This window comes from Nycticebus coucang, chromosome 22 (genome assembly GCF_027406575.1).
Source record: "Nycticebus coucang isolate mNycCou1 chromosome 22, mNycCou1.pri, whole genome shotgun sequence".
Classification (NCBI taxonomy): Eukaryota; Metazoa; Chordata; class Mammalia; order Primates; family Lorisidae; genus Nycticebus; species Nycticebus coucang.
Genome location: NC_069801.1, coordinates 31180219 through 31205668, shown reverse-complemented (window position 1 = coordinate 31205668; position 25450 = coordinate 31180219). Strand labels below are relative to the sequence as shown.

The following is a 25450-nucleotide window of genomic DNA, read 5'->3' as shown; positions in this document are numbered from 1 at the left end:
GCGAACGGAAGTGACGTAGTTCTTGCACACGTGGTACGGCGTGGTTCACGCGGGTCGCTTCAGCCCGGCCTGGGAAGTTTTGGGCTCGTTTGTCCGACGTTAGCCGGACCTAGCACTCCGGTGCCCGTCTCGTCGCCAAGATGGTGAAGCCCAAGTACAAGGGACGGAGCACGCTCAACCCCTCTAAGGCCAGCACAAACCCGGGTACGGGCGGCGGGGTTGGTCGCGGGTGGGAGCTCGGAGGGCGGAGCTCTGAGGAGACAAGAGGAGAGGGGCACCCAGTGGCCTTGCTTGGCGGGTGACCTCGAGAAAAGTCACTATTGGGGATGAGAAAGGGGAAGAAAATCTGTTTGTGGCGGTTTCCTCACTGGGGGGCACGACTGGCAGGCCGAGGTGTAGTCACTTGGTCACGTGAACACTCAGGCCCGGCAGCCGTAGGCCCTCCACGGTTGAGAGGTTCAGAGAACGATTAAAAGTGGTGTCCGGCCGAGCCAGTGGGCCTTTTACACTTAACTACCCTGTCTGGCACTTTAACTTTGACTATTTAAGTGAGAAAGGAACTGTAGATTTGGCTATTGAAATCATCCCATTCCTGTAAAGGGCATAGAACATTATTCAGATAAATCAGTATGAGCACGTCTGTGAAGGTATTTTTGGAGATATGTATAACTTCTGGCTAGGTTCCGCCTGCAGGTTGAACAAGTTAGCCTTTGGGGGAGTTCCTTCTATTCCGGCTTAGTTAATACAACTTTTGTTTTTAAACATGATTTTTAAACATTAGCTTTTTTGACGACTTTAATGCATGTTGAATGATTTCTCTGGGTTGATAATAAATCATTCAGTTTGGGTAGACTGGAATCTCAGAATGTTAGGCCCCCAAAGGCCCTTAGAGATCACGATTTTATAGGTGAAGAGAATGAATCAAAACAGGGGAGGTGGCTTGTCATAACTGGCACAATTAATGAGTAGTAGAACCTCCAATTCTGTGATTTTGGCCTCTCTTATACTGCATCCCTTTAGTTGTAGACAGATAGTTTGAAGGGCTCCTAAAATGAAAAGTTAGGCTAGTATTACCTTGCTCATTTGTCCCTCTTTGAGATGTAAAGCAAGAATTGCCACCTAGTTAGCTGTTGATTAAGCTAAAGTCAAACAAGTTAGTAGTTAACAAGTTAAGTTAGTTTCTTAACTTCCTAAAGTCAATTAGGAAGTTAAGAAACTAACACTTTCAGAATACTTGTGTGTACATATTTTGTGTGTATGATATCAAAGTTGTCTCACGTCTTCTATTTAGCAGGCACTCAGTATTTGTTAAACTGAGACACAGAGGCAGCTGTCTTCATGAGTTAAGAGTACAGATGGTGATCGAATGCTTGTGTTCAAATTCTCGCTGTGTCATTCTGTAGCTGTGTGACCACTGTGCCTCTGTTTCTCAGTCTGCAGCATTGGGAAAAGTTATCTCTATAGAATTATTGTATGACTTAAATGAGACAATGCCTGTAATGTGGCTAGCACAGTGCTGTTACATACAGTGTTCAAAATTATTAGTTATTATCATTCTTTTTTTTTTTTAAACATGATTCGTTTTTTCTTTTTTTTTTTTTTTTTGCAGTTTTTGGCTGGTGCCGGGTTTGAACCCGCCACCTCTTGTATATGGGGCCGGCGCCCTACTCCTTGAGCCACAGGTGCCAACCACCCAGTTATTATCATTGTTAAACACAGTCCTAGTGAAAATCAAAGATGGGGTCTACTTTGTCACATCATGTAGTTTTGAATAATAATTTTGTTGGAGCAACATAGGTAGAGATTTTGTGGTGAGGTGGCAGCTTGTCTAGCTTGGGTGAGCTACTTGGTGTATTGTAAGCAATGACCTTGCTTGTACTTCTTGTTTATCAAATAGTGTTCTGTCTCCTTCTGCCTTTTGTAGATCGAGTGCAGGGAGCAGGAGGCCAAAACATGAGGGACCGGGCCACAATCCGGCGCCTGAATATGTATAGGCAAAAGGAGCGCAGGTGAGCGCTGGGTGCTGTCATCCTCTCCCCTGTGTGTCATGCCCTTGACTTGTAGCTGAAACTAATTAAGCCTTTGATGTTCGCATCCCCACTTTCTCCAAATAGTAGTGTATTTTCAAATATCATCTTATATGAATGTTGCTATGATACACTGATCATTTTTGGCTAAGGGTATGAGTAGTGGGTGGTGCAATAGTGATTGTTTTACAGTACTTCACAAATAGAGGTTGTGTTCCCTACGTCTTCGACTTACATGAATGTGCCATTAGATTTTGCAGCTAAAGGTTTGTCAGGTGGGAATACAAAGCACTTAGGACTATAGTTAAAGCCACTAGAAAATTTATTTTATGATGCCAGACTTTAGATGACAACATTGTGGCACTCGGCCACTCATCACAACTCTGAGTTCTGAGGCAGCCTCTAGCACAGGAGCTTGCTTGGTGTGGCATTTTGCTTGCTGTTCTTAATTTGGATTCTTCATCTGTTCTAAAAGATGTGTATGAAACCAACCATCAGTAAACTTAATCTGCCTTAGTCACTTTGCAGTTTATTTTAGAATTTTGAGTTCCATCATAAATCACCCTCTCCTTAAAAATTCATGTAAACCATCCTTCAAATGATTACCAAAGAGACTCAAATATGCGATTTTTTTTAAAATATGCGATTTTTTAAAGAAGTAAACAAACAGTAAACGGATTTTTAAACATAGCATTATTTGTTATTCCTCTAGCAGAAATCATTACGTGCTCTGTTGCAAGAGGTTAAATGACTTTGGAGCAATCTGTTTCAAATGTAGAAATACTTTTTTGTTTACTGGAATCTGTATTTCATGATCATTAAAAACCAGAATACAGGCTCGGTGCCTGTGGCTCAAGTGTCTAAGGCACCAGCCACATACACCTGAGCTGGCAGGTTCGAATCCAGACCGGGCCCACCAAACAACAATGATGGCTGCAACCAAAAAAGAGCCGGGCATTGTGATTGTGGCAGGTGCCTGTGATCCCAGCTACTTGGGAGGCAGAGGCAGGAGAATCGCTTGAGTCCAGAGTTGGAGGTTGCTGTGAGCTGTGATGCCACGGCACTCTACCCAGGGCGACAACTTGAGGCTCTGTCTCAAAAAAAAAACAAGCAAACCAGAATAAAAGTCCTTTTGATGGAAAGTGTATTCTGTAAACCAAACTTTGCTGTTGCCTTTCTACTGTTGTCAACCAAAATGTTATTTCCTCAATTTAGGAACAGTCGTGGAAAAGTAATTAAGCCCCTGCAATATCAGTCAACCATGGCTTCTGGCACAGTGGCAAGAGTAGAGCCAAATATTAAATGGTTTGGTGAGTATTATCCCTTGTTACTTTGCTCTACAAAATGTATGCTATGTGAGAAAGGCTAAAATGTTTAAATGTCTAAAAGACAAGAGTTGGGGGGAGTGGAATTGTTAAGGATTCTATTGAAAACAGGATAAGAAATACTCTTAGTGGAAAAAGTGCTGAGAAAAGTAGTGGTGGTAGATGTCATAAAAAATTTCTTTTTTTCCCCCCCAAACTCATTTTGAAGTGCTAATAAATTACTTTTGTGTGAAGAGCGCTAATCATCAGTAGTTGTACAAGTGAACCCTTTTACTCAGGTAAAAGCATCCTTGATGACTAGCCTTCACAGATCTTGAGACTCTCATCTTAATCTCTGGTTGCCTGTAGAGATTACTGTTGGAGAGGTGGCCTTGCACGTGTTTGTGTGTTTAGCTTGCAGGGTAAGTGCATTCACCTGAAGTTCCTCTGAAATAACTTTTTCTTAATGGGGTTGTATTTGAACTTGAATAACAATGAAAGGATTATTGGTCCTTCTAGGAGTGAATAGAGCAGTGGTTCTCAACCTCTGGGTTGCGACCCATAGCAACTGTATTAAAGGACCATGGCATTAGGAAGGTTCAGAACCACTGGAATAAAGTATCTCTAATCACAGAGGGATCTGAGCTTCTTCCTTTGGATACTCCCTATTTTTTTCTGTTTGGCCACCAGTAGTTGTGTGGACACTTCAAATGGTCAGTCCCATTGTTTTTCCTTTGGCCACCAGTCCCATTGTCTTTCCTTTGGCCACCAGTAGTTGTGTAGACACTTCAAATGGTCAGTCCCATTGTTTGTCTGGTATTTGAACTCTGTTCATGGGGGCAGATGAGAACTACCATTGAGTATCTTATACCTTTTGGTAGGATAGTCCCTAAGAACTGTGCTGTGGAGAGGCATTTACCATGGTGGCTGGGTATTGTGATTGCAGACCAGACTGCCTTGGTTTGAATCCTAATTATGTAATTGGCAGTGGGCAGTTATTAAGTCTGTTTGTCTATTTTCTCATCTCTAATATGAGAATAAAAATAGAACATATCCCACGGGATGTTGTGTTAATCAATGAGAAAATGCATATAAATTGTGTTGAATAGTACCTAGCAAATAGTGAATGTAAACAGTAATTGCTACCCATCATCACCGCTTTGATGTTCTACATTTGTGCTGCAACATGCTGTTTAAATGATTGTTTTTTTCCAAAATCACTCACCTATAAGGTCTTGTGGTGGTGTAGGCCTTCATCTTGCATGATTCATCTGTTAATTTAACCCTCATAGTACTAAAAATGGTGACTATGACTTGAGTTTCTGTGCTTCGAGATTCTCTATTTGTACTGACTAATGAGCTGTGATTGGCTCCAAATTTCTCTACCAAATCTAGCAGGAAGTAGGACATTTGTCAGATCTCAGTTCCATTCCGTGCTGTTTATTTTTCAGTTGGGAAATTGTTGAAAACCTTTGTGTGTCTAGAGTCGTAGAATAATTCATAGTTTATGAGTGCAGAAGAGGCAATTTTGGTTTTTCCCTGTCTTAAGTTTGCAGATAGCTACAAGGGGTAGGTGTAGCAGGTGCTTGGGTGTGTGAGGTAATACAAAATCTTGTCTGTTGCTTGGTGCCCATAGGTCAACGGTGAAGGCACCGGCCACATGCACTGGGGCTGGTGGGTTCAAACCCAACCCGGGCCTGCTAAATAACAATGAGAACTATAATTACAAAATAGCCAGATGCTGTGGCAGGCACCTGTAGTCCCAGCTACTTGGGAGGCTGAGGCAAGAGAATCGCTTAAGCCCAAGAGTTTGAGGTTGCTGTGAGCTGTGACTCCATGACACTCTACCAAGGGTGACATAGACTCTGTCTCAAAAAATAAATAAGTAAATAAAATCTTTCATTTTGTCAGCAGAAGTATTTACTAAATGGTAACATTCTTTATTTATAAAACAGGAAACACACGTGTGGTTAAGCAGTCATCATTACAAAAATTTCAAGAGGAAATGCATGCAGTTATGAAGGATCCATACAAAGTTGTCATGAAACAAAGCAAATTACCAATGTCTCTTCTCCATGATCGAATCCGGCCTCATGTAAGATGTAGGATATCATTGGTGATAGAATTTCTTGAGCAAACTCCATGCAGATCCCTTTCTAACATATTTGTCTGTTGTTTTTCTTAGAAAATAGTGACTTTAATGTAGCCATGATGAACTCTGGGATGCCTGTATTCACCTTTGTTAGAGGCCTCACCTTTAATATGAATCACATTTTATCAGGGAGGTGCAGGAGTAGAGTGGATCAAAGCACAGATTTTGGAGTGTGACCTGAATTTTAATCCTTGCTTTACCCTTTCTTGCGCTGTTAGATAGGTTTCTCTATGAACTTTACCGGTATAGATAACCCACCTCCTTGAGTGATTGGATACAGATGAAATGTCTGTGAAGCAGTTGGCCCATAGTGAACACATAGCATAATAAGAGCTAAATCAGTAATAGCTATTAGTAATATTATTATTATTATTTTATTTTTATTTTTTATTTTTTGCAGTTTTGTCTGAGGCCGGGCTTGAACCTGCCATCCCTGGCATATGGGGCCGGCACCCTTCTTCTAGAGCCACAGGCGCCGCCCATAATTTTTATTATTTATTTTGGTAGGCAAACTTGTTTAAGTGGTAATTTCATCAGTGGTAATTTCTACATTTGGGGAAATGTAGAATTTGGATTGAATTGGTAGATCTTTGGTGTTAAGTACTTAAGCTTTTTGTTTGATCCTTGCAGATTTCTCGGCTAATGTAAAGGGTGCTCTTCACATTGGTTATTGGTTGCTGAAATTTGAAGTGCAGTAAGGATTCAGTCTGGCTTGAGTGGAATGAATTTCACACAGAACAAAGAAGTGGCCTAATGTTTGCCTGCACGCTTTTACTTGCATTGAATAATAATTCCCAGAAATGTAGCCAGGACATAAGCTTCAGTTCCAGTATGAGTGGGGGAGGGAAACACTGACATGTATACATGGATTAAGCAGTTCAAAGAAGCGTGTTTACTTGGAGAACAAAATAAAAACCAAGGCTTGCTTATTGCCTCAGGTTTTGTCAATTATGTTTTGTTTTGCGATGGACTAGAAGAATGGCACCTATTAGTGGAATGACTGTTTTCTTTCAGGGAAACACATGAGTGTAATTCATGAACCACAGACAAGTTGCTTATTTCCCTTGTTCTCTTTGTCAGTTCTCCCTAAAGCCATCTTTTAACCAACTATTGAATCCTGCTTATGAGAAGAACAGAGAGGTTCTATTATGGATTTATTGCTTTGTTGTCTGTTCTAGTTGTTCACTGCTTCTAAAATTCACTGTTTTAAGTATCTGATACATAGAATGAAGGATCTGGAGTTGCGGGCAGTCAGCTTCTATTTTCATGCAGAAAGATACTCAGAGCAATTGATTTTTCTGCTTTAGTCTTGAAAAACCTTATCATTTTATTTTATTGTGATAGCTACTACTTGTTAAAATCTAATTCTGAGATCATTCTCCATAGTGGAGTCAAATCATATATGCGTTTAACTTTTGCACATTCAGCTATGTATGTGTTTCTCACACATTCATATATCTCTCTAGCGATGCAGTAAAAATACTGTGACTTACTTTGCATGTACTTTATTATATACTGCATTATACTTACTATTAAGGTGTGGCTTTATAGACATAAAACCTAGTATACTCCACTTTATAGATTATTTGTGAGATTTTCAGGAGCAGTTTTGGTCACATTTGATTTTGGCTTTAGTTTTGACTAAAACTAAACTAAGTGATGGGTTAGAGAATCCGAGAAAATGGTATTAGTTTAAGGGTCTTTAGAAGTTGGAAGCAGGGATCTTTAGGGGGTTGCCCCACAGCTTTTAGTAGCTAGGACTTACTGGGAAGCTTGTACTGAGGGGAGAAGGAAGTTGTTTTGTTTTGTTTTTTAAGGATATTTCTGCTGCCTGTTAACATTCTTGTTAAGTGATAGATCCTAACTCAAGCTTTGACTTTTATCCTGCTTCAAAAATTCCTGACTATAACTCCTTTATAGGCACATCAAGTTCTAGTTAGTATCAGGTTCCTTTTTATCACATCTAAACTATTATTTTGGACTTTGCTAGATGTTTTTCATCTGAAGACTTTCCATGTGTGTTTAATAAAAATGTTACCTAAATTAGAGAAAATGTTATCTGAAACTAAAATGCATCTTACAAAACAAGCAATTCCTTTTAGCCATGAAAGAAATTAACTTCCAAGAAAAAGCTGGCATTTATAGTTGGTTTAAAACACACACACACAAATTTAAGTATGATTGTCCTTGACAAAATATGAATTTGGCGAATTTTTTGCACTTGTTTCAAAGCTCAAAAAAATGGCAGAAAAGATAAGTTAATTTTCATCATTGTAGCCTTAAATACATTTGACTAAAGGGTATGATAAAGAGTTTTTGGCAAGTCTTAACACAGCTATTCATATTTGCTTTGATTATTTGTATTACTTTTGTATTCTCCAAGGAAGCTTACAGAACTTCAGCATAGGGGAGCAAGTGCTTGTTGTGCTATTTAAACAAGCACTGCTCATTTGAAACCAGGCTGAATCCACGTTCTTATAGATCTTGGTGTGGGCTGAGCTTAAAATCAGGTCTTTCCCAGGTATATTTTTAACTGTGCTTTTTCTCTGTGCTTTCCTTAGTTTTACCTGTAATTTTCCTTTTTCTTTAGAACTCGAAGGTGCACATTCTTGACACTGAAAGTTTTGAAACTACATTCGGCCCTAAGTCACAGAGAAAGCGACCAAACTTATTTGCGAGTGATATGCAGTCTCTACTAGAAAATGCTGAAATGTCCACTGAGAGCTATGACTGTGGCAAAGATCGAGATTTGGTCACTGAAGACACTGGCGTGAGGTATAGTTTTGAGGTGCATGTAGATCTCATCATTTGCTCCTCTACAACACAACGTTGTCTTTAAACTTACTTTGCCTATATGAAGCTCAGTATCTTTTAATCATAGATGGAGAGTTATCTATCCTTTCAGCCTAGAAATGTTGATGAAATTGGGGCCAGACTGAAATTAGTTTAAGGTAACTTGATTGCCACAAGTCTCTCTCCAAACCCCAAGTAAAAATAAATGAGACGTTTCCTTCTTCAGTGTGATAGCGGTATATCCTATCAGAACATAGAATTTGTCATTTTCATAGACTAATTAAAAAATATAGTTAAGTTGGAAAATGCAACAAAAAGAAAATAACTCATCTCATGACATATGTGGTTTTTTCTTTCTTTTTTTTTTTTTTTTTTTTTATAGTAGTCTCACTGTGTCGCCCTCAGAGTGCCCTCGTGTCACAGCTCACAGCAACCTCTAACTCTTGGGCTTAAGTGATTCTCTTGCCTTAGCCTCCCAGGTAGCTGGAACTACAGGCACCTGCCACAATGCCAGCTATTTTTTGATTATAGTTGTCGTTTGGCAGGCCTGGGCTGGGTTCAAACCCGCCAGCTCTAGTGAATGTGGCTGACGCCCTAGCCACTAAGCTACAGGCGCTGAGCCCTGTGACATATGTTAAGCATTTTAATACCTCAGTGACTATCAGGGCTTCCTTAGCCAGATATCTCTGGACTACTGGGGAGTTCATTCATGGATGGCCTTTGAAGTTTCTGTGCCCCTCTGAGGATAATATGGGAAATTTCTGAACATGCATGAAGGTGGTGGGGTTTTGTTGCTCTCTTATTTTTGTTTGTGTGTTTTGTTTTAGGGAGGAAGAGAGAAAGAATGCTTAACTTTCATCCTATTCTCATAGAGATATAGCTCTAGATTTCTTTCTTTTTTTTAAGAGACAGAGCCTTGATCTTCTGCCTAGGCTAGAGTGTAGTGGTGCAATTACAGCTTGTGTAACCTGGAACTCCTGGGCTTAGGCATTCCTCCCCCCATCAGCCTCTGGAGCTAGGATGCCAGCATACTGGGCTAATTAAAAAAAAAAAAAATTATGGATATGAAGTCTTGCTATATTGCCACCACTTTAGGAGGGCAAGGTGAGAGGATCTTTTGAGGCCAGAAGTTCAAGACCAGTCTGGGCAATGTAGTAAGAGCCCTTCTCTACAAAAAATTTAAAAATAAGTAATTGAATCTGGTAGTGCATCCCTGTCGTCCCAGTTACTTGGGAGGCCGAGGCAAGAGGATTGCTTGAGCCCAGGAATTTGAGGCTTTAGTAAGCTGTGATCACTAAAGCCTCTGTCACTCTAGCCTGAGTGATAGAATGAGACCTTGTCTCCAAAAAAGATCTTCTAATTAAAAAGAAAAAGCCAGGGCCAGGCATGGTGGCTCACACCTGTAATCCTAACACTCTGTGAGCTGAGGTGAGTGGATCACTTGAGCTCAGGAGTTCGAGACCAGCCTGAGCAAGGATGACACCCTGTCTTTAAAACTAGCTGGGTGTTGTGGTGGGCGCCTTAGTCCCAGCTACTAAGGAGACTGAGGCAAGAGGATTGCTTGAGCCCGAGAGTTTGAGGTTGCTGTGAGCTGTGATGCCCAGAGTGACAAAATGAGACTGTATCTCGAAAAAAAAAAAAAAAGAAGCTGCCTTACCAGAAAACATCACTTGGCAGCGCCCATGCTCAGTGGGTAGGGCACTGGCCACATACACTGAGGCTGGCGGTTCGAACCAGGCTAGCTAAAACAACAGTGAAAACTGCAACACCAAAAAAATAGCCGGCATTGTTGGAGGCACCTGTAGTCCCAGCTGCTTGGGAGGCTGAGGCAAGAGAATCACTTAAGCCCAAGAGTTTGAGGTTGCTGTGAGCTGTGACAGTATGGCACTCTACTGAGGGTGACATAGTGAGACTCTTGTCTCTTTTAAAATAAAAAAAAAAAAAAAGATTAAGGACATCACTTACTTTATATGAGAGCTGTGGAGTGTAGATTGTAGTTCAGGTCCTAGCAATTCCATTTCATAATTCTGTGTGAAGATTGTCTAATTACAGTCATGCTTTAAAAAATTTTTTTTTATTTACATACATAAATTTACAATTGTAATTTTTTTTTTTTTGAGACAAAGAGTCTCACTTTGTCACCCTCAGTAGTGTGTCGTGGCATCACAGCTCACAGCAACCTTAAACTTTTGGGCCTAAGTGAGTCTCTTGCCTCAACCTCCTGAGTAGCTGGCACTACAGGTGCCTGCCACAATGCCTGGCTGTTTTCAGAGATATGGTCTCACTCTTGCTCAGGCTGGTCTCGAACCTGTGAACTCAAACAGTCCACTCATATCGGCCTCCAAGAGTGCTAGGATTATAGGCGCGAGCCACAACACTCGGCCGACTATAACCATTTTTAAGTGTACAGTTCAGTGGTACTAAGTGCATTTACATTGTTGTGCAACCATCACCACTATCCATCAGAACTTTTTCACCCCACACTGAAACTCTGCACCTGTTTAATACTAACCCTCCATTCCCCCTTTCCCCAGCCCCTGGTAACAACTATTCTACTTTATGTCTCTTATGGGTGTGACTGGTCTAGGTCCCTCACTTTAAGTGGAATCAAATAGTAATTGTCCTTTTGTGTCTGGTTATTCTACTTAGCATAATGTCCTTGGGTTCATCCATGTTATAGCATGTGTCAGAATTTCTTTATTTTTCCCTAAAGCAGCCTTGTCAGTGTTTCAGTTGCTCATTTTGGGTGCTTTCTTACTTAGAAATGAAGCCCAAGAAGAGATATATAAAAAGGGACAATCAAAAAGAATATGGGGTGAGCTCTATAAGGTAAGACTTTTAAATTCTCTCTCATTGAGTGGTTCTTTTGTCTTTCATGATTTTATTTAAGAATATTGGGGGGGTTTTGGAGACAAGAATCTCAGTTGCCCTGGGTGTAAAGCTGTGGCATCATAGCTCATAGCAACCTCACACTCTTGGGCTCAAGTAATTCTCTTGCCTCAGCCTCCCAGTAGCTGGGACTACAGGCGGCTGCCACAATGCCCAGCTAGTTTTTTTATTTTTAGTAGAGAAGGGGTTGAGCTCTTGCTCAGGCTGTTCTCAAGCTCCTGATCCCAAGCAACCACCTGCCTCAATATCCCTAGAATCCTAGGATTACAGGCATGAGCCACCATGCCCAGCCAAAAATACTGGTACTGGTTTTGGTATACTGAAGCTTTGTTGGGTAAAGTACAGACTCCCCTGCCCGTTTCATTTTCGTCCATTCCCCCCAATGAATTTGGGATAGATGTAGCCATGCATGATTGTTTCAGGTAACTGAATTTAAAAAATTACTTACATAAAAATAACACTACCTTTTATACACTTATACATTGCCTGTCAATATTTCCTTAGGTTGGCTCAGTGCCCGTAGCTCAGTGGTTGGGGTGCCGGCCACATACATTGAGGCTGGCCAGTTCAAACCTGGCCTGGGCCAGCTAAACAACAATGAAAACTGCAAAAAAAAAAAAAAAAAAAATAGCCAGCACTCTACTGAAGGCAACATAGTGAGACTCTGTCTCAAAAAAAATAAAAAAATAGCCAGGCGTTGTGGTGGGCGCCTGTAGTTCCAGCTACTTGGGAAGCTGAGGCAAGAGTATCGTTTAAGCCCAAGAGTTTGAGGTTGCTGTGAGCTGTGGCGTCATGGCACTCCCCTGAGGGTGAGGTAATGAGACTTTTTTTTTTTTTTTTTTTAGGTTACCTGCTAAAATGTTATTTCTATTTAGATTTATCAAACCTGGGTAGAGCCACAAGCGAAGTTTTTTTTTGCAGTTTTTGGCCAGGGCTGGGTTTGAACCCGCACCTTCGGCATATAGAGCTGGGCCCTACTCCTTTGAGCCACAGGCACCACCCAAAGTTATTTTTTTTTTTTTTAAAGAGCAGATATTTTATTTTATTTATTTATTCATTTTTTTTGCAGTTTCTGGCCGGGGCTGGGTTTGAACCTGCCACCTCCGGCATATGGGGCCGGCGCCCTACCCCTTTGAGCCACAGGTGTCGCCCCCTTTTTTTTTTTTTTTTTAAGACAGTGTCTCAGTATGTTGCCCTCAGTTGGGCTTAATTGATTCTCTTGCCTTACCCTCCCAGCCGGGACTACAGGTGCCTGCCTCAACGCCTGGCTATTTTTTGTTGCAGTTGTCATTGTTATTTAGTTGGCCCAGGCTGGGTTCTAACCCGCCACTTTCGGTGTATGTGGCTGGCACTATAACCACTGCTACAGTCGCCAAGCCCACATGTGAAGTTTTAAGTTATTTAGTCTACTCATGTCCTCTTTTAGGCGAGAACACATGTCTAGAAAGTTTTAATACCTTACCTAACTTACCCACCTCATTCATTAGTGAAAGAGGTTTTGCATACTCTGATTACTGATCCAGTGCTCTTTTAACTGGCCAGTTTTAGGTGCACATACTAATAATAATCTTGGGAAAAGAGACCTTCAAACCTAGTCACATAATCAGCAATAGAGCTGGAAATTCTACTATGAAGTAGTATGGTACTCTACCATGAAGTACCATGAAGGCAAGCTACATTTCTAAGTTTTCCATAAAATACACAAAATCTATAACAGTAGAAACTTAAGGAAATCTAATTCTGTTCAGTAATCCATGGTAGTCATGGAATAAAATGGGTTTCATCTAAACTACCTTTTCTGCTTAAAATTGGACAAATTCACATACTCAACTGGTTGATGAAAAATCTTTTCTATTCTGATCTCTGGGCATTGAGATTGATTACAGCCTACTCCACACACTGTTCTGAAGTCATCTCCAAGTATTTTTACTTTTCCCAAATTTCCTTTTTTTTGAGACACAGTCTCACTATGTCGCCCTTGGTAGAGTGCCATGGTGTCACAGCTCACAGCAATCTCAAACTCTTGGACTTACGTGATTCTCTTAGCCTCCCAAGTAGCTGGAACTACAGGCACCTGCCATAACACCTGGCTATTTTTTGGTTGTCAGTGTTGTTTGGCAGGTCCGGGCTCGGTCAAACCCGCCAGCTCTGGTGTATGTGGCTGGTGCCTTAGCTGCTGAGCTATAGGCACCGAGCCCCAAATTTCCTTAAATGTCGTCCCTCTTGTATTTGTCGTGTAGCAAATTATTTTTGCCTGTTTACATTTGCAGGTGATAGATTCATCAGATGTTGTAGTTCAAGTTCTTGATGCTAGAGATCCAATGGGTACTCGTTCCCCTCACATTGAGACTTACTTGAAAAAGGAAAAACCCTGGAAACACCTCATTTTTGTTCTTAACAAATGTGACCTTGTTCCAACCTGGGCAACAGTAAGTATAGCTATTAATCTAAAACAGTCTATGAAGGCCACTCAACTTGTGTAGACTTTGAAGTATCTGTTCACAAATCAGTTTTATGGGTTTTTGGATAAAGTTGCACTCTTGAGATTGTTGTCATCAGAGTGTTCTCATTGAAAACAAAACTAAATTGCTTTATTGCTGATGGGCAGAGGTACTTTTTATTCTCTGGCAGTTTGTAATCCTCTGATGGGACAGCTGCAGTGTCCCCACACAATGAAGATTACGTGCCCCTTCAGAAGGCGACAGTTGCCGCCACAACTGGCCTGCTTCATATTATGTTCCATTAACTGTGCTTAGTAGCAATGAAGGCATTTGGGGAATATTGTTTTGCACTTATAAGACATAAAAAGACAAAGCATTAACTGTCATACTTGAAAAAAACATTTCAAAGAAATGTAGCTAAAATTTTCCTAAGACAACAATGTATTTGGAACACAATCCTGTAATTCAAGCTCTGATTCTTCCATATATTGTAAATAAGCAAGGTACAATTTATGAGCATCTCTCTTCTTCCTTTAGAAACGATGGGTTGCGGTTCTCTCCCAGGAATATCCAACACTTGCTTTCCATGCAAGTCTTACAAACCCCTTTGGAAAAGGAGCATTCATTCAGCTTTTGCGGCAGTTTGGAAAGGTACTGAGACCTGATCATTTCTCCTGAAATTGTGTAACTGAGTTTGTGTAAGAATCTTACTTGCCACGGTATGGCAGAAAGTTACCAGCTTCACTTCTCTCATCTTGGTGTGTTTTACAGTGACATAACAGTCATAGGACCTGTGGATTATAGGGGATGCTGAAGTGTTTTCTTGCTCAAACTTTGCCCCCATCCCTGGCCAGTGTTACTTCCCTTTCTGCCACATCCCTGGCATCTTACAGTGCAGATTCTGCTTGAGGACCTCCTCCCACGTTCATTGTCCTCTACCCCGGGCTTTCAGGGCTTGCCCTGCTTCCTCGGTCTTCAGGGCCTGTGCAGTTTTTGTCTCCTCTGCAAAGGGCCTTGGCAAAACTCAAGCTTCAGATCCCTGGTCAGGTGTCAGTTCCTCAGGGAATCCCTGAAACCAGATCACCTTGTCAAACATTCTCCTGCAGCTTCATGCTCTGACCCTGTTATTTTGAATTTGTGTATTTGATTAATGCTACCTACCTTCTAACAAAAGACACACATCTTCTCTCCCACGTTTCCCCACCTCCCAGAAGCAAACACTTCCAATCATTAGCTGGTATTTCTGTTCTTTTCCTCCATGTTTTAGTATATGCTTATGATTTTACTTCTTGACCTGTTCCCCCCTACCCCAGTTTTATGTGCCTGTTTACTTCCTACTATGGAAAATGAGGATCTGGTTTCTTATGGCCATCCTCCCTTCCTCTGTTTTCCCTGTATTGTTAGATGACAGTGTTGGGTTATATTATTATTTATTCAGTGTTTACATTATTGTGACTGTAAAGTATTAATCACTGCTGGTCTGCATGGTGTGCTGTGACTATAATTCCTTTCTGACAGAAGCCTTTCTTTCTATTTTCTCTTGTGTTGCTTGTTTCTTTTCTTTCTCTTTCTTTTTTTTGAGACAGAATCTAACTTTGTTGCCCTTGGTAGAGTGCCGTGTTATCACAGCTCACAGCAACCTCCAACTCCTAGGCTTAAGCGATTCTCTTGCCTCAGCCTCCCAAGTAGCTGGGACTATAGGCGCCCGCTACGACGCCTGGCTAATTTTTAGGTGTAGTTTGGCAGGCTGGGGCTGGATTCAAACCTGCCAGTTCTGGTGTATGAGGCTGGCACCCTAGCTGCTGAGCTACAGGTGCCGAGCCTGCTTGCTTCTATCGCTAATGTGTCACCTGGTAGAGCCTATGGATGCACTGTCTTTGTCTCACTGGAACTTTCAGGATGTCCAGGCACAACAGGTCATTGCCTTCAGGGCTAGCTTTTTCCGTCCTGTCCTCCCAGCTGGGACTGACGGCTCTCTAGGCCTCCTGCAATGTCGTCTTTCTAGGATTTTCCTTTACCATCTTGAGAGTTCTAAGGGCTGTTTTCCTACATTGGAGTTCCTGTTTATTCTATTGTTTTTCTTCTTTTATTTTTTTTTCTAGTTTACTCCATTTATTTATTTATTTATGTATTTAGACAGAGTCTCGCTTTGTGGCCCTTGGTAGAGTGCCATGGCATCATAGCTTATAGCAACTTCCAACTCTTGGGCTCAAGCAATTCTCTTGCCTCAGCCTTCCCAGTAGCTGGAACTACCGGTGCCCACCACAATGCCGGGCTTTTTGATTGTTGTGGTAGAGACAGTCTCACTCTGGCTCAGGCTGGTCTCTAACTCCTGAGCTCAGGGCAATGCCCCTCGGCCTCCCAGAGTGTTAGGATTACAGGCTTGAGCCACCGTGCAGGCCGCCTCCTTTTTGATGGAAGATATTTTCCAAAAGTTTCTTGAGAAGGGATGCCTAGAATGTTTTTTGAGATACCTTGCAAAAATATCTTTATCCTACCCTCATACCTTTTCTTCTCAGAGTGTTGATGGTACCACTGCATTGTCTGCTGACTTCTGAGAGATCCGAGGCAATTCTGAGACCCCTCATTCTTTGCAGTTAGGATGTTTTGCTAAAATTCCTCATGTTCTAAATGTCACAGAGATGTGCGTGGGGTCTTTTATTGTTTAGCCAGGTAGGCCTTTCTTGGGACTTTTAGTCTGATAATTGTCTTTTATTTCTTTGGCATTTCCTATCCTCTTCTATTGTCTTCATTCTTATTTAAATATTTGCTTTTACCTCCTCCTTGAATTCTTGAATTTTCTTATCTTTATTTTGGTATACATGACATTTTGCTCTATTTTGGGGGGAGTTCCCTTGACTTGACCAACCAGTTGTTCTATCACAAAATTTATTTTGCCTATTACTTTAATTTTTAATTTCTGAGAACTCTTGTTTAACTCTTGATTTGCCCCACCATCTTTGATGTCTTACTTTACAGACACAATGTCTCTGTCTTTCTGAGAATGTTAATAATGGTGATGTCTCGGAATTTTCCTCTCTGCCTATGATAGTTCTGTTCCCTCCAAGTTTCTGTTAGAGACATGCTCAAATGTCTGGTTATTCTTGGTTCTCCATAGATAAAGCACTTAACAGCAATAGAATTTTTTGTTGCGTGGGACTTTTACCAGTAGTCTAACTTTCAAGGTCACTCTTTTTCATTCATTTATTTTTGGTAGTAAAAATGCAAAACACATTGTGGAAAGAAAAGGAGGGTTAGGACACAGAACTTGTTGGTTGGTGAATCTGTTAAAATTTTCTTTCCTGAAGACATTTTGTCAGTGAATTGTTCTAAATTGATGACTAATGTGCTACGTCATGTGCTTCTTCCATGTTTTTTGACATACTTACTTTTAACCCTAAAATCTTCAAGGATAATTTCACATAGATGACTGAGGAAATGACTCACCTCTGGTTTATTAATAAGCATATGTATCCACTTTGCTCAGATTGTGTAGGTTGGGTGGGAGTCTAGACTTCAGATCAAGTTGTATCAAGAGTTTTACTGTTACTTTCACAAAGTAGCACAGCCGGCCTGTCCAAAGTGATACTTAATGACTGCATGTATGTGTGTGTATTTTTTTGAACAGTTACACACTGACAAGAAACAGATCAGTGTGGGGTTCATTGGCTATCCAAATGTTGGCAAGAGCTCTGTGATAAACACATTAAGATCCAAGAAAGTTTGCAGTGTGGCTCCCATTGCAGGTGAAACAAAGGTATGTCTGGCTCAGGGGGTGTTGCTTCTGTGTATTTTATTTCCACCGAGGGTGATTGTTTAGGACATGGAGATTTCTGTCTGATGCTCTTGAATGCAGACCACCATTGAGAGTTTTAAGTCTTCACACAATAGTTTGGAATATACCAGAGTTGTTTTGCCCACTTTGATAAAGCTGAGAATACTTTGTATGCCACTGTATGGCTTTGGAGTGATTTGGGTAATGTGATTCATATGTAAGTGTTTTAAGTTGTCACTTCAGCCTTTTACTTTGATAAACAAAATTAACCCAATAGAATTTGAAGGCTGAGCTAAGAAGGAAAACTCAGGACTGACTTGGTGTCTCATGCCTGTAATCCTAGCACTCTGGGACCAGAGGAAGGAGGATCCCTGAGGTCAGGAGTTCAAGATCAACCTGAGCAAGAGCAAGACTCTGTCTCTACTAAAAGTAGAAAACTTAGCTGGGTATCGTGGTGTGCACCAGCAGTTCCAGTTGCTCAGGAGGCTAAGGCAGGAGGATTGCTTGAGCCCAGGAGTTGAGATTGCTATGAGCTTTGGCTGATACCACAGCATTCTAGCTTGGGCAGCAGAATGAGACTCTGTCTCAAAAAAAAAAAAATAAATAAATAAAGGGAGGCTTGGTGCCCATGGCTCAGTGGTTATGGCACCAGCCACATACACTAGGCGTGGTGGGTTTGAACTTGGCCTGGGCCTGCTAAACAACAGTGACAACTGCAACAACAAAAATAGGTGGGCATTGTGGCAGGTGCCTGTAGTCCCAGCTACTTGAGAGGCTGAGGCAAGAGAATCTTAAGCCAAATGTTTGAGGTTGCTGTGTGCTGTGACTCCATGGCACTTTACCAGCGGCCATTAAGTGAGACTCTGTCTCAAAAAAAAAAAGTGGGGGGGACTCAACCTTAGGGTAGATTCTGAGAGTTGGGGGTCATATCCTAGAATACAGAGGCTTTACGAAACAGCATGGTTCTGCTTAAAAGCAAAGAGGGTAAGCAGTACTAACTTTCCAGGAGTATGCAAGGAAAGGTTCCTTGGGTATTATTGCACAATTCTAGGTAGAAATCCTGTCTCCGCATTATTTTTAGAGTTTTAGGTTACTATAGTTTATATTTAGTGGAAGTGTCTGGTGCATGGCACAAATATTGGAGAGAGAAGCTTAATTACTCAGCAGGTTACTTTTCTTTGACTCCCCCTTTCCTGCTTTCTAACGTTATACATGAACATCAGAGGTTTATGAAATTAGATCCTGGTGTTTGATGTGGGATGTCTCTGACTTTTTTCTGTCTTCAGGTCTGGCAGTATATTACCTTGATGCGTCGGATATTCTTGATTGACTGTCCAGGTGTGGTTTACCCCTCTGAGGACTCGGAGACAGACATTGTGCTAAAAGGAGTTGTGAGTACTTAGTCCTGATAGGCTGTTTGTGTTTTCGGGAAAGCGTTCTCTAGGGAACCCTGGATACCTCTGCTTTTTACTCATTCAGAAGACAGTTTGAGGTCAGTCAGTGTGACCAGACTTTAGGAACATGATGCTAAACAGGGCATCCTCTCAGTGAAGGCTGTTTGAGGGGTTAGTGGAACCATGGGCAAATCTGGTCAATATCATCCCACAAAGGAGTTTGTAGTTTACACATAGGATCCAGAGGGAAGCAGAGCCTGTTTATGTTTAGTGATAATTCATCTTCGTGGGTTTATGAGTTGAGTCATTTTGGAACCCGGTCATTTCCTACTTACTTCTGAATGTGCCTAAGAACGCTAAATGGTTCCACTTAACCTTAACCATGCTGTGGGCTATACATCCTCTGCACATTCCTCTTCTCCTTTCTTAAGCTATTCCAGTCTTTTTGTGTCCTGGGATTGGCAGCCTTTTAACCTTTTCTGCAAGTGAGTAACATGAAGCAGTCCAAGTTTAAACTGTTTGTGGAAGCCACACAGTTCATTTGTGGTGAGCTGTGATTAAAGCTGAGTTCTGGGCTTCATGGCTGTGGTCAGCCTTCTCTGGTGCTTCTTGCAGCTGACCGTGTCTAGCCACCTTGGAGACAGGCTCCTGCCAGGCTCCACTTGCCTTGTGATGTTGAAATCTGTTTTCAAATAGCGTTATGTAGAACACAGGGAACTTCACTACTTCGGCAACAATCAAGTTTGTAAGCGGGAGATTTCCTATTAATATTTAGGTTCAAGTGGAAAAAATTAAGACTGCAGAAGACCACATTGGTGCTGTACTTGAACGAGCAAAAGCAGAATATATCAGCAAGACATACAAGATTGATTCTTGGGAGAATGCTGAGGACTTTCTTGAAAAGCTAGCTCTCCGGACTGGGAAGTTATTAAAGGTGAGCTAGAATTCGTGAGAATTTAGACTGGTACATATGGCAGGCATGTGTGTATATGATGGGGACTTTTTTTCTGTATATTGTGTGAGTGGTGTGAAACTTGGCTCATAGTGGGTGTGGAACCGGGTGGGACAAGTGAAATGCTCCCAAAGCGGTAAGTGGTTTTGTTCATTGAATTTAATTGGGACTCTTACTCTGATGTTTCAGGGTGGAGAGCCCGACTTGCAGACTGTGGGTAAGATGGTTCTCAATGACTGGCAGAGGGGCCGCATTCCCTTCTTTGTCAAGCCACCCACCGCAGAGCCACCTGCAGTTCCCCAGGTAAAAACAGAATGGACCCACCTTTTGGAAAGCATGGTTTCTCTAGATGTGGTGTAACTTTTGATTGTCTCCCCTTTTGAGCATCTTTTCCTAAGTGGTAGGTATTTTGACTATAGTGCCTCATTTCAGTGTGCCAGCGCCATGGCCTTGTATGTGTTTTCTTATGCTTCAGGGACAGAATCATTGCTGAAGTTAATAAACATTTATTGGCACCAGCCATGTGCCAAGCATAGGGAACTTAAAAGCCTTGTTCCTCAAGAAGCTCGTGATCCAGTGGGAGAGGAGAGTTATACGGTTGATACTCGGGGAAAGAAGTGCTAGGTTTGGGGCCTCTGGCTGTGTTAAGAAGCTTCCCTACCATGTGGTGTGGTTTCCCTGACCTCTGCAGTGGACTGCCACAAGGCTCAACATCTGTGCTTTGCTTTTATGTTTCTAGGGCCTTTTTCAGAACTCAGCCAATTATCTTGAAGTGGTAGCCTCACATTTTGCCTCTATGTTGATCTTGTTTGGTCCATACAGCTCTAGCTTCTTGTTACTTGTGCTCCATGCCCAGCGATGCCTTTGTAGCTCAGTATTCCCAGTTGAATACATTCTTCAGCATTTAAGTTAGCATGCCTGCCACTAACATTAACCAACCTTCTCCCCTCTCCCTGCTAAAACCACCAAACAACCAAACAGAACAGCTCCTCTCCCTCTTATTTATATTAATTTATTCATTTATTGATACATTCACATATTGAGTGCTGAACGAATTCACACTTCCTATGTGCCAGGTACTACTCTGGGTACAGGGTGCTTCAGTGAGAAGCAGACAAGGCCCTGCCTGCCACATGCATTTACATTCCAATGGGGGAGTGTGTTTTTTTTCTGACAGCAAATATGTGTCTTTTGCCCACACCATTTCTGTAACACTTTGACACCAATTGAGTGTCTTAACAATTATATTTGACCCTGACACTAACTCCAGACATAGTGCAGACCCTTCAGGTGAGGGCCTCAGTGCCACAAGACTGCCCTCATTTTTTTTTTTTTTTTTTGTAGAGACAGAGTCTCACTTTATGGCCCTTGGTAGAGTGCCGTGGCCTCACACAGCTCACAGCAACCTCCAACTCCTGGGCTTAAGCGATTCTCTTGCCTCAGCCTCCCGAGTAGCTGGGACTACAGGCACCCGCCACAACGCCCGGCTATTTTTTGGTTGCAGTTTGGCCGGGGCCGGGCTTGAACCCGCCACCCTCGGTATATGGGGCCGGCGCCCTACCGACCGAGCCACAGGCGCCGCCCTAGACTGCCCTCATTTTAGATACCAGCTGCAGGCTATCTTCACTGAGGCCCAGCAAGACAATAAATTTAGGAGTTCTGAGGTTTGATAATTTGCTGAAATGACTCATAGAACATGGGGAAGTACATTACTTGCAATTACAGCTTTTTAATTTTTTTTGTTTTTGACCCGGCTGGGCTTGAACTCACCACCTCCAGTATATGGGGCCGCCCTACTCCTTTGAGCCACAGGCGCCCCAATTATAGTTTTTTATAAAGGATAAAGCTCAGGAACAGTCAAAGGGAGAGATGCCCAGAGGCAGAGAGGTGGGTGCGGCTCACACCTGTAATCCTAGCACTTTGGGAGGCCAAGGCCAGTGGATTGCCTGAGCTCCGGAGTTTGCCTGAACAAAAGTAAGACCCTGTCTCTAAAATTTCTTGGCTGTTGTGGCTGGTGCCTGTAGTCCCATTTACTTGGGAGGCTGAGGCAAGAGGATTGCTTGAGCCCAAGAGTTTGAGCTTGCTGTGAGCTGTGATGTCACTGCACTCTACCTAGGGTGACTCTACCCAGAGCAACATAGTGAGACTGTCTCAAAGGAAAAAAAAAAAGAGAGAGAGAGAGGCACAGAGTTTCCATGCTTTCTTAGGGCACCCCACCCTCCCAGCACCTTGGTGGGTTTCCCAACTCAGAAGGTCTTGGAATGCCATCTTGCAGGGTTCTTACAGAGGTTTCATTACATAGGCATGACTTGACTGTGCTCACTTAAGCTCCTGGTGCCTCCCCAGAGGTCATAGTGGGGCTAAAAGCCCCAACTCTATAAACAAGTGCTTGGTCTTTGTGGTGACCCATCCTCTATCCTGAAGTTACCAGGGACTCCACCTTGAGCTGCTGTGAGTCACCACCTTAGCATAAACTATGGTGTGATGCTCAGGGCTTCTTATGTATAACAAAAGACATCCATCACTCAGGAAATTCCTAAGGTTTTAGGAGCTCTGCCAGGAACTGGGGGCAAAGACCAAATACAGGGGGTGCCCAAAAATGTATGTACAATTTAAGAAAGGAAAAAATAATTAGAATTGTGATAGTTTGACTTATGCAATTTCAAGAGATGCAAGATATAATATACAATGTAACAAACAGGTATATAGCGAGTATTACTACTTTAACACAGTTTTTTCCTTTCTTAAAACGTGTATTCTTGTTTTTGCACAGTGGGTCACTATCAGTAAGAAAAATAAAGATCAAAAATACGCCTTTCTGTAATTAATCATAGGGAAACATAATTATGTAATAACAGGGAGTATTGTGTGCTGTGAAGGAAACTGAAGCAGGTGAGGGGTTTGAGGCAGACACAGGGGTACCTACCTTTGCGTGAGAGGTGAACAAAGAAGGGCTCTGAGGAAGTGGCATTTTAGCAGAATGAAAGGAGGCAGGAGCCATAGAAGTGTCTTGGGAGAACATTCCAGGCAAAGGAGCAGCACATCCACATCCAAAGCACCTGAGGCAAGAGTGTGCTTGGCATGTGCAGAGGATGGGAGGAGGTATAGTGGCTTGAATGGGTGGGCAAGGGGAGGGTCGTGTGATGGGAAGCTGTTGGAGGGTTTTTCTTTGGAGAGCCATCTGTCCCGGAGGATCATTCTGGATGTTTGTATGTCTCTATCACTGCCATCTTGTGACCTTGTGTGAAAACACTTGAATTATCTTTACCCCTTCATCCATATCTAGTCGATATGTTTTTTTCTTTTTTGTTTTTATATGAGCAGTCTTTGTTCTGATCTGCTTAATAAGTTTAAATAATCAGTTCAGAAAATTCCCCAAAACTATTATGTCCCCTAAATCCTATGATTCTCTTTTTTCTTTCTTTTTTTTTTTTTTGTGAGAATCCTGAAAACTAAAAATTGCCTCACTAAACAAAATTTACAGATGTACATATAAATTTTGTGTACGGTTTCCTGAATTTTGTAGATCTCTGACATTATTTAGCACTTTGACTGACTACTGTTGACTTTGGAAAATCACTTAAGTTCTGTGAGTCTCATTTGCAGGGATAAAATGATACTATATATGTGAAGCAACAGTAGAAAGCTTGGCACATGCTTATCTTTGCACTGCTGCCTAAAACAGGCCAGTCATTTTAGATGTTAGTGTCCCCAAGCTCAGTACTTATTGTGAACTTTCCTCACTCACAAAATGCCCCTCCTTGAGTTATGGTATTTCTTCAAGTTGCCTCCCGTCTGAGTCTGCTTTGGGCTGCCACAACATTACCACAGACCGGGTAGTTTATAAGGAACAGAAATTTATTTGGCTCATAGTTATAGAGGCTGGGACATCCAAGAGTATGGCATCAGCATGTGACAGGGGCCTTCACACTGTGTCATCCCATGGCAGAGGGTGAAAGGGCTTGCTTTTTATAACACACTCACTCTTGCAGCAACTAACCCACTTCCAGATAGCATTAATCCATTCATGAGAGCTCACCATCTAATCTCCTCTTACTAGGCCCTACTTTCTAACATTGCATTGAAGATTAAGTTTCCAGCACATGAATTTTGGGGACATGTTCACACCATAAGACCTCAAATGCCTCTCCCGAGTACCTTACACCTTGTAAGCTAGTGCTGTTCTGGTACTTACCATTCAGCATGGCTTTCATTTTTCTGTTATGTGCGTTAATTTTATATGTGCTTGTCTCAACAGCTCCTATTCCTAACACTATTCAAGGAAGATTAGGGAATCTTACTTGTATGGTAAATTGTTGATTGGTTTTAGCAGTGAAATCCTTTTTAGTTGGCTCATCCTTTGGAACTACAGGTATATATTCTCTTGATCCTTTAATATTAGTTTCTGGGTTTAATGTATATTGGCTTAAAATAGTAATGATGTGATTCACATTTGGGTGTTTTTAGTACTTTGCTTAGTCCTGAAAGAGTGTTACCTCATTTGAGAGCAAGGTATAAGTTGAGAAATTCAGTTTTGTTTTCTTTTTTTTTTTTAGAGACAGAGTCTCACTTTATCACCCTTGGTAGAGTGCTGTGGTGTCACAGCTCACAGCAACCTCCCTCCCAAGTAGCTGGGACCACAGCCCAGATATTTTTTTTTGTTTTGCAATTTGGCCTGGGCCAGGTTCAAACCTGCCACTCTCGGTATATGGGGCCAGTGCCCTACCCACTGAGCCATAGGCGCTGCCCAGAAATTCAGTTTTCATTTTTCTTTTTTTTTTTTGTAGAGACAGTCTCTCACTTTATGGCCCTCGGTAGAGTGCCGTGGCATCACACGGCTCACAGCAACCTCTAACTCTTGGGCTTACGCGATTCTCTTGTCTCAGCCTCCTGAGTAGCTGGGACTACAGGCGCCCGCCACAACGCCCGGCTATTTTTTGGTTGCAGTTTGGCTGGGGCCGGGTTTGAACCTGCCACCCTCGGTATATGGGGCCGGCGCCTTACCGACTGAGCCACAGGCGCCGCCCCAGTTTTCATTTTTCTGATTCTTTTTTTCTCTCCTACTTCCACCTCTTTTGGTCTCAATAGCATCCACCCACTGCATCTTCAGAAGTTACCCCAGAAACAACCCAGAAAACTCCAGAAGAGGAAGTTGTGGACACTGTGGGTGAAGGGTCAGAATCTGTCATTGAGAAAGAAAAACAAGAAGACAGTCAATGTGATGCCAACTCCGAGATGCAGCAGATTATTGCGCGGGTTCGGCAGAACTTTGGCAAAATCAATGTGGTGCCTCAGTTCTCTGGGGATGACCTGGTTCCTGTGGAGATGTCAGATCTTGAGGAAGAGCTCGAAAGCTTTTCCGCTGAAGAGGAGGAGGAGGAACAAGGGCAACGGTTAGGAGATAGTGAGGAAGAGCCTTTCCAGGAGTCCCAGGAGGAGCATGTGGAGAACAACACCAAAGCAGTTATTAAAGTGCTGGATGAAAAGATTGCTAAATATCAGAAGTTTTTAGACAAAGCCAAAGCTAAAAGGTTTTCAGCAATCAGGTAATATTTTCATCTTCTAATGAATCGCATTATACTTTGTTTATTCCCAGAAACTTGCCGTGAGTGTTAGAGCCGTTTATTTACGGGCGATGAGGGGTGTTATTGCCATTTTATTGTGGGCTTATTCTGTTCTGTTCTGTATTGTTTTGTTTTGTTTTTCTTTGGTTTTTCTGAGAT

The 25450-nt window shown here is 42.0% G+C and overlaps 1 protein-coding gene across 3 annotated transcripts in view; it reads left to right on the top strand.

The window, feature by feature from the left end:
• Window positions 1-25450, top strand: part of GNL2 (G protein nucleolar 2) — a 28600-nt gene continuing 3150 nt past the window's right edge. The window contains exons 1-13 of one of the 3 annotated variants that reach the window (XM_053575832.1): window positions 1-204; window positions 1925-2009; window positions 3243-3337; window positions 5287-5426; window positions 8074-8258; window positions 11039-11105; window positions 13436-13594; window positions 14144-14257; window positions 17235-17363; window positions 18668-18772; window positions 19551-19709; window positions 19917-20030; window positions 24816-25273. In XM_053575832.1, the coding sequence (XP_053431807.1) occupies window positions 141-204; window positions 1925-2009; window positions 3243-3337; window positions 5287-5426; window positions 8074-8258; window positions 11039-11105; window positions 13436-13594; window positions 14144-14257; window positions 17235-17363; window positions 18668-18772; window positions 19551-19709; window positions 19917-20030; window positions 24816-25273 (1874 nt within the window). In that variant the 5' untranslated portion in view covers window positions 1-140. Of the gene's footprint in view, window positions 205-1924; window positions 2010-3242; window positions 3338-5286; window positions 5427-8073; window positions 8259-11038; window positions 11106-13435; window positions 13595-14143; window positions 14258-17234; window positions 17364-18667; window positions 18773-19550; window positions 19710-19916; window positions 20031-24815; window positions 25274-25450 lie in introns of those variants that run through there. The other 2 variants (XM_053575833.1, XM_053575834.1) reach the window with 2 other exon arrangements.